This window comes from Trichoderma aggressivum (assembly GCF_033847375.1).
Source record: "Trichoderma aggressivum f. europaeum strain CBS 100526 chromosome Unknown scaffold_063, whole genome shotgun sequence".
In the NCBI taxonomy this organism is placed as follows: domain Eukaryota; kingdom Fungi; phylum Ascomycota; class Sordariomycetes; order Hypocreales; family Hypocreaceae; genus Trichoderma; species Trichoderma aggressivum.
Genome location: NW_026946429.1, coordinates 126,649 through 135,061, shown reverse-complemented (window position 1 = coordinate 135,061; position 8,413 = coordinate 126,649). Strand labels below are relative to the sequence as shown.

The following is an 8,413-nucleotide window of genomic DNA, read 5'->3' as shown; positions in this document are numbered from 1 at the left end:
AGGATTTCATTAACCAGGAGTTGGCAGCTTGCAAGGTCGATCGATCCGTAACCGCCGCGGCACTTTGGCAGCGCTGTCCAGTAGCGAGCCCGTCAAGTTTGCCTTTCCTTTTGCGTGTGCCATTGACAGCTCCCCATCGTCGAAAACAACTCCCCCCAATCGGTTTCCATCTGTGGTGCTCCCAGTTGAATTATACAGAAAGCCTCTCAAGATGGCCTCCGAAGGCACTTCGTGGGGCAATGAAGGATTTGCGGCCGCGGAGGGCGATCATACTCAGCATAGCGACGAACAAGTTGATAACTTTGCTCAAGACTCTCATGTGTCAGGTGAATCAGCGGATAATGGAACCGAGGATGGAGGGGATTATGATCCCGAATATGTCCCCGTTGAATCAGTTCTCCCAGACCCTCCAGTCCCTGAAAACGCCGCCCCCGCTGTCCTTTCGCAACGTCCCACCCCCAAGCCAAAAATGTCTGGCGGCTTCTTAGTGGAAGCCTCCGACGACGAAGACGAAGACGACCAAGCAGACAATGCAGGCCCTGGCGAGCCTTCGGTGTCGCAGAGTCAAGTTGGTCAGCCCACTGAGATCAAGATGGCAATTGCTCCAGCCCCTCCTCTTCCCACTAATGCTCCTCCCAACGTGACTGCAACACCTGTGGCTAGCCTTGATCCGGTAGCGTTATTCGAGGCTCGCATTAAAGAGGATCCTCGAGGCGACTTGGATGCTTGGGAGAATCTCATTGCCGACCATAGGCGCAACAGCAGATTGGACGAAGTTCGCAAGGTGTACAATCGGTTCCTGGAAGTTTTCCCCCAGTCGGTCAGTACCTCTTACCCTGTCCTTCCTCTCTTCCGTTTTATATGCATGCACGGCTGACACAAGCATAGGCCGATGTGTGGGTGGAATGGATCAAGATGGAGCTCGGCATGGACAACTTTGTCGATGCGGAACAGCTCTTTGGCCGATGCTTGATGACCGTCCCCAATGTCAATCTCTGGACCGTTTACCTCAACTATATCCGCCGTCGAAATGACCTCAACAATGATTCAACCGGTCAGGCCAGAAGAACTGTGACCCAATCGTACGAGTTTGTAATTGACAATATCGGCGTTGATCGCGACTCGGGCAACATTTGGCAGGACTACGTTCAATTCATCAAGAGCGGGCCTGGTCAAATCGGAGGCACTGGCTGGCAGGACCAGCAAAAGATGGACCAGCTACGCAAAGCCTACCATCGTGCCATCAACGTCCCCATGTCAACAGTGAACAACCTATGGAAGGAGTATGATCAATTTGAGATGGGGCTCAATAAAGTGACAGTACGTGTCCAGATATCCTCTGAATCGTGGTATTCTTCTGCTAATCCACCAGTAGGGCCGCAAGTTTATTCAAGAACGATCTCCTGGATACATGTCTGCCAAGAGTGGCAACATTGCCTTGGATAATATTACACGAGACTTGAAGCGCACAAACCTCCCTCGACTGCCACCGGCCCCGGGATTTGAAGGTGACCAGGAGTTCCGTAGCCAGGTTGCCCTTTGGAAGAAATGGATCGAATGGGAGAAGGAAGATCCGTTGGTGCTCAAGACGGACGAACCAAAGGTATTCGCGCAGCGGGTCCTGTACTGCTACAAACAGGCCCTCATGGCTTTGCGCTTCTGGCCGGAGCTTTGGGTTGATGCAGCCGAGTGGTGCCTCCAGAACGACATAGGTGACGTTGATAAAGAGCTGGGAACTGAGTTTTTGGTACAAGGAATTACCGCAAACCCTGAAAGCGTTTTGCTTGCTCTGAAGCATGCAGACCACATTGAGGCCACCTCTCCGCTAAGGGAGGGAGACAAGTCCGAATTCGCCAAGGCGGTGCGGAAGCCTTTTGACGATGTTCTTAACACCTTGTACGCGTTGGGAGATAAGGCGAAAGAGCGCGAGAAGCTGGAAATTTCCACCATCAAGCAAGCGGCAGCACATGAGGCTCCTGTGCAGCAGTCAATCGAGGACGACGACTACGACCAAGGGTCGCTGAAGAAGGCGTCTACCGAGGAGCGCATCTCTGCTATTCAGAAAGGCTACGCTGCCGAGACCAACCTCCTTTCCCGCACCATTTCATACGTATGGATTGCCATGGCGAGGGCAATTCGCCGCATCCAAGGCAAAGGCAATCAGACCGATGGGGGGCTGCGCAAAGTTTTTACTGACGCCCGGCAAAAGGGACGTCTTACTAGTGATGTATATGTTGCCGTCGCTCTCTTGGAATCTGTAGTGTACAAAGATCCAGTCGGTGCCAAGATTTTTGAGCGTGGAGCCCGCCTCTTTCCGAACGACGAAGGCTTTGTCGTCGAGTACTTGAAGTTTTTGCATTCCAAGGACGATACAACGAGTAAGTCTTCTATATCTTGGTATTTTCGGGAATCGCAGACTCTGACCTAACTGTCGTATAGATGCTCGCGTGGTTTTTGAGACTTGCGTTAATCGCCTTGTCGCCAATCCAGAGACGCTTCACAAGGCCAAACCTCTTTACGCCTACTTCCACAAGTATGAGTCTCAATACGGCGAACTCTCCCAGATCCACAAAATCGAGGCGAGGATGTTGGAACTATTTCCCGAAGACCCCAAACTCACCACTTTTGCGGCTCGCTACTCATCTGACAAATTTGACCCAATCGCCGCCCCCGTCATCATTTCAAAAGCCACGCAAATGCGGCCTAGGCTTGCTGCCTCCATCATCGAGCGGCCTGCGTCGGCGCGTAACAGCTTCCCCCCACAGAGAGAACAGAGTCCCCGGCCTCAGTACATTAGGGCCACTGCGTCTCCGAAACGCCCCCTTGGACCGGATGACGAAGAGCTCAACCCTCCAAAGAGGCTCGCCCGAGGCAGCTCTCCGCTCAAAGGCGCGGCCGGCCGGCGACTGGACCAGCAGCGTCGCAATCAGTCATCAGCTCTTCACCGAGATATCACGTTCCTCTTGGGCATTCTTCCTCCAGCCCATACCTACGACTCGCAGCGGCTCAGCGCGCAGGGCATGGTCTCACTGCTTCGGGACACGCCTCTTCCGGACTATGGGACTTGGAAAGCTCAAACCGGGGGACAGTATCGGTTTACTGCCCCAGTTCATGGACGGCAAGCTTCAGGAGATTTCCCAAGGCCCATCAGTCCATATGGACGAATTGCGCCTGCTTCCAACGTCTACCGGCAGTCGCCTCTAGGAAGGACAGAAACTGGAAATGCATACCCAACGCTCCCGTACGGAGCCACTGATACAAGTGGAACTACGGGCCAGTGGCCCCCAGCTCCTGCAGGATACAGCGCGCCACCACCGGGTCAGTATGGTGGATATCGATTTTAGTTGAACAAGGGGGGTTGGGGATTGTAATGAAAGACTTCAACGTATTTCGCAAACTGGACAATTGCTACTAGATTAGGAGGGCGGCGGACATGAAGATGTGGTTTGGTATTGAGGGAAAGTTGATGGCGGCAAATGCTTGTTCTTCTTGATGCATTCCGATGGCGTTTGGTAGGAAATAGGAAGTTGGACAGGTTACCTATTTGCCCTAGATATCATAGGCAAGCACGTACGTTTGCATCTTTGCGTAAGATTGCAAGATATCAGGTAGTTGGTTAAGGGTCAGCTGGCAGTTAGCATAGGTATATATAACAAACATCTTTGTCTATCTCATAACGGCAGGGGCAACATAAGTGCAACTATATGGGTTCGGCGGTTGCTTGACGTTTATCTATTCCATGTAGCAAAGCTGCTGCACTCGTAGAGACTACAGTCTTCTTTCATATTGATCTTTATCCAATTTCGAGAGCGCAGTATTCACCGCTTGCTTTATATCACTCTGCATCGAACTATCCACATAAATAATATTTAGTGGTTTTTTTGTGTATATCGCCTCTGATTGTCTTCGGGCATTTGTAACAAGTTTTTGCCCTTGGACTACCTAGGTAGATGTGCGAATCTATTCACTAACGTAGTCCATCGGAAGCATGAAGCCGCTTTGCAGAAACAGCAAAGCATCAACGCACCTAGCCGTGGCCATATGCAACAAAGAGCGGTGTTGTATCTGGAAGACAATATACATCACAGGTATTTTATTTTATTTAGGCCTATGATGATCCTATTGTGTAACTCTGGTGTAGGATGGGTGGAGATTTGCCAATATCCCTTGCTCTCGGATCGCCTCGCTCTGTTTATTATTACCTCAGTGAATGCAGCTATTCTCTTATAATCTTATCTCCAATACTCTTATCCGAGCGTATTTTAGCTGATTGATATATTATTCTTGCATTATCTGTGACGCTGTTGCTGCCTTGATTTGCAGGTGCCCGGCACTTGGCCTCACGTGCCTGCCACCACAGATCACTCCTCCTCTGCCAGCTGCCCTCCTACAGCTATAAGAAGGCCTCTCTTCTTCTCTCCTCCTCTTCTCTTCTTCTTTCTTTCCTCTTCATCACACTCTCAACAGCTCTTCTTCGCACGCACTTCTCTTGGAGAGTTCCTTTCGACTCGTTGTAGCCTTTGGCCTTGTTTTTGCAAAGCCTTGGGTGAATTCCTCAAATCATCACAATCAGTGAGTGGCCCTTTCTATTTCTGCCTTTTTCTCCCAAACTCCTCAATCTTGCTTCTCTAGCTGCTCGGCTGTGCCTTTTGCGTCGTCCCTAGTGCTCTGCCCTGTTGACCATTTCTCGACTCTCGCGGGCTTCTAGACTTGCTGTCGGCTTTCTGCATTTTGCCCTCCTCTTGACCATCATCACTTCTCTCGCGGTGGCTTCTTAGCTTCGGCAGCTTGATCCATCTCCCATTTTCCCGGCTATGTTCTTGCACTCGTCGCGTCCACTCTTGCACATTTAATCATCTTCCTTAGCTTGGTCTCAGCATCTGGCTCATCACATCTCCTACTCTCCAACAGCTCTTTGCGTCTTCTTCAGTTCCTATCAAACACTCTTTTATTTTTCCTGTCTTCTCTTACCAAGTCCGTTCTCTTTTTCGCTGCCCTATAGTTTTGGTAAAATCCTTCTTTCTCACTAGGGCACATCATTAAATGCTTTTGCTAACCCAGCCGCAGGCCTATCGCTCAGACATCACTTTCTTGCCAAGTTTCGTTTACGATACCATTCCATACTTAGGCACGCCTGCCTCCGACATATCTAGCAGCGGTTATCAAAGCCATCTGGTACGTCTGTTCAAGGCAAACTCTTCATATCCGGCCATCGCCTCTGTTTATCTTTCCTCTCCTCCCACACTTTTGTTTTCATTTGTATTTTCAGAATTCATTAGTCTTCATCGTTCCTTTGACTGACATTTTCTTCTACTATACAGCGTTGAAAATGTCTGAGAGAGGACGCTCTCCCGCCGTCTCGGGGCCAGGAACCCCCCAGCAATCTCGCCAGCCATCTCGCCAGCCATCTGCATCGGGTGCTTCGAGAAGCCGTGGCGCTTCACCAGCACAAGGCACAGCCTCTGGCAGTTCGCAGCCTGGCTGGGCACCAAGCATGGGATTCGATCCTGCAAAGACGGAGAGCAACGATCGAAAGGGAAACTCTCGCATGGAGCTGCCTCCAGATGCCTATGTTACTAATGAGGCCCAAAAAGATGTGTTTGCTATTCGCGGCAACAAGTTCAACACGGAGGGTCGACCAGAGACTATTGAAGTCAATCAATTCCGAGTGACCAAGTTTGACTTCAAAAAGAAGATCTACCAATACGATGTGAGTTGTCCGTGATATCAAGAATTGGAAAACTCGTTACTAATTGACATCCTGATAGGTTGTCCTTTCGCCTGAACCGGACAAACGTGGACCAGTTTTGAAGAAGATTTGGGCTCATCCAAACCTCAAAAAGGCGCTCGCTGCTTACAACTATCAAATGTGGATTATAGACGGCTCCAGACTGGCATGGTCTCCTTCTTTGGTGGACCGTGGCGAGATTCGTGTCACCGTGGACTTGGACGAGGGCAAGCCTGCTGCACGATCTGGACGCTCCAACAAATTCTATCTCATCTTGCGCAAGACAACTGAGATCCAGATGGCTGCTCTCCAGGGTTATTTGGACAGAAAGCTTCAATTCAACAACAGTGTCCAAGAAGCCCTCAACTTCATGGACCACCTCATTCGCCAGTGGCCGTCTGAGCATTTGCTTGCCATCAAACGAAACTTTTACAAGCGAAATGAAGCTGGCCGGCCGCTCATGCAAGGCGGAGTCATTGAAGTCCACAAAGGGACTTATGCTTCTTTGAGGCTATCAAACAATCTTGCAAAGGGAGGCATTGGCCTTGCTCTCAACGCAGATGTTACCAACACCTGCTTTTGGACTGGCCGACAAACCCTGGATCAGGTCATGGCCAACTTCCTCGGCACCCTTGACAGGCGCTACAAGGGAATCAACATTGCAACCACGACCATTTTTAGGCCTGTGCAAAACCAGAGGGGAGAGTGGCAGTCTTCTGATGCCTTCAAGCAGCTGCGAAAGATGCGCAAGCTCAAGTTCACCATCCGACACAGCAATCGCGATCCCAAGCTTGCTGAAAAGGTCTACACCGTGATGGACTTTGCATTTGATCAGAAGTATGGAGCAGAAGGTGCCAATGCCCGGACAGTCAAATTTGATTACAATGGGCGAGACATCTCGGTGGCCGACTACTATCAAGAGAAGTACAAGGCGCATCTACGAAATGCTCACCTACCTCTTATCTCCACAGGAAAGAATGGACACATCCCCATGGAATTTGCCTTTGTTGAACCGATGCAGAGGTATGCGTTCAAGCTGAACCCCGAACAGACTGCGGCAATGATCAAGATTGCCGTGACGCGCCCAAAGGAGCGCAAGGGTGACATTTTGAAGAATGTAGGCGATCTTCAGTTGCCTCAAGATCCATATCTGCGACACTATGGAGTTCAAATGGAAACCTCCTTCTCCAGGACTGAGGCCAGGATTTTGGCTCCTCCCGCCGTGAACTTTAGCCAAGGCACAGCTGATCCTAAATATTCTGGTCGTTGGGATCTACGCGGCAAGAAGTTCTTCAAGCAGAACCGAGCGCCACTCATCAGTTGGGGCTTCTTGGTCATGGACGACTGCGTTCAGCTCCCCCAGCTTCAGCAGTTTGCTCGCACATTCAAGTCCACCTTTATGGGTCACGGAGGCGCCTGCCAAGCTGACCCTGTCCTGGTGAATGTGCCAGGCAACATCAAGAACAACATTGCTCAAGCACTGGCTCATGCGCACAACCAGATTACTCGTGAGCGAGGATATACCCAACTGATTTTTGTCGTCGTTCAACACAAGAACAGCCCACACTATGAGCGCCTCAAGAAGTCTGCCGATTGCCGTTTCGGCATCCTGACTCAAGTTGTGAATGGCGCTTCTGTCGCCCAGAACAACGGACAGTACCACTCCAACGTGTGCCTGAAGGTCAATGCCAAGCTTGGAGGTTCTACCTCTCGCACCAACCCGCCATGGAGGATGACCCAAGGCACCTATTTCCCAAAGGATAGACCTACCATGATGGTTGGCGTTGATATTTCCCACCCTGCGCCTGGCGGCCCATCTCCCTCTGTCGCAGCCATGACCATGTCTGTTGACAGAGACGCAACAAAATATGCCGCCATGGTGGAAACCAACGGCTATCGAGTTGAGATGCTGACGTCTTCCAACGTAAACTTTCTGTTTGGCAACCTGAGCAAAATTTGGAAGGCCGGCCATGATCATTCGTTCCCCAAGCATATTATGTATTTCCGCGACGGTGTCGCTGAGGGACAGTTTGCTCATGTCATCGAGCAAGAGATCAAGGAAATCAAGGCTTATCTCAAGCAGGCGGTTCCCAACATGCCGATGCCCAAGTTTACTGTGATTGTGGCGACAAAGCGCCATCACATCCGCTTCTTCCCTGAGAAGGGAGATAAAAATGGAAACGCCCTGCCGGGAACTCTGGTGGAGAAGGAAGTTACTCATCCTTTCATGTTTGACTTCTACCTCTGCTCGCATGTTGCCATCCAGGGCACCGCTCGTCCAGTGCACTATCATGTGCTCATTGATGAGATGAACATTCCCGTCAACGAACTGCAGAAGATGATCTATCATCAATGTTATTCTTATGCAAGATCGACAACACCAGTGTCGCTTCACCCAGCCGTTTACTACGCGCATCTCGCCGGAGCCCGGGCTCGTGCCCATGAGAACGTCGCAACCAGCGAGGGCTTCCGTGCTGGCGCCAAGGGCCACGAGATGATCCGCGACAAAGTTGCCAAGGGCGAGTCACTGAGTGTCCCCCAACGGGGCAGTGATGCTCCGACTCTTCTCCAGCTTGGCGGAAAACCGGAGAATAATGCTCCCATTGACGGAGAGGTGAGACAGAGGGATTTCTTCCGTAGCACCATGTGGTACATCTAAACAACCACGGTGCCGAGAAGAATGGA

The 8,413-nt window shown here is 50.9% G+C and overlaps 2 protein-coding genes across 2 annotated transcripts; both read left to right on the top strand.

Moving 5' to 3' along the window:
- Positions 1-211: 211 nt before the first annotated feature.
- On the top strand, positions 212-3,344 carry Triagg1_10019 (uncharacterized protein; the record flags this gene model as incomplete). The annotated part of the gene is made up of 4 exons (XM_062894050.1): positions 212-820; positions 889-1,320; positions 1,376-2,378; positions 2,440-3,344. The coding sequence occupies 4 exons, from the start codon at positions 212-214 to the stop codon at positions 3,342-3,344; spliced, it is 2,949 nt and encodes a 982-aa protein (XP_062751033.1).
- A 1,985-nt stretch (positions 3,345-5,329) lies between these two features.
- Triagg1_10018 (uncharacterized protein) lies at positions 5,330-8,387 on the top strand (the record flags this gene model as incomplete). Its single annotated transcript, XM_062894049.1, has 2 exons — positions 5,330-5,710; positions 5,769-8,387. 2 exons carry the CDS (start codon positions 5,330-5,332, stop codon positions 8,385-8,387), a joined length of 3,000 nt encoding a protein of 999 aa, XP_062751032.1.
- Between the last annotated feature and the right edge of the window lie 26 nt (positions 8,388-8,413).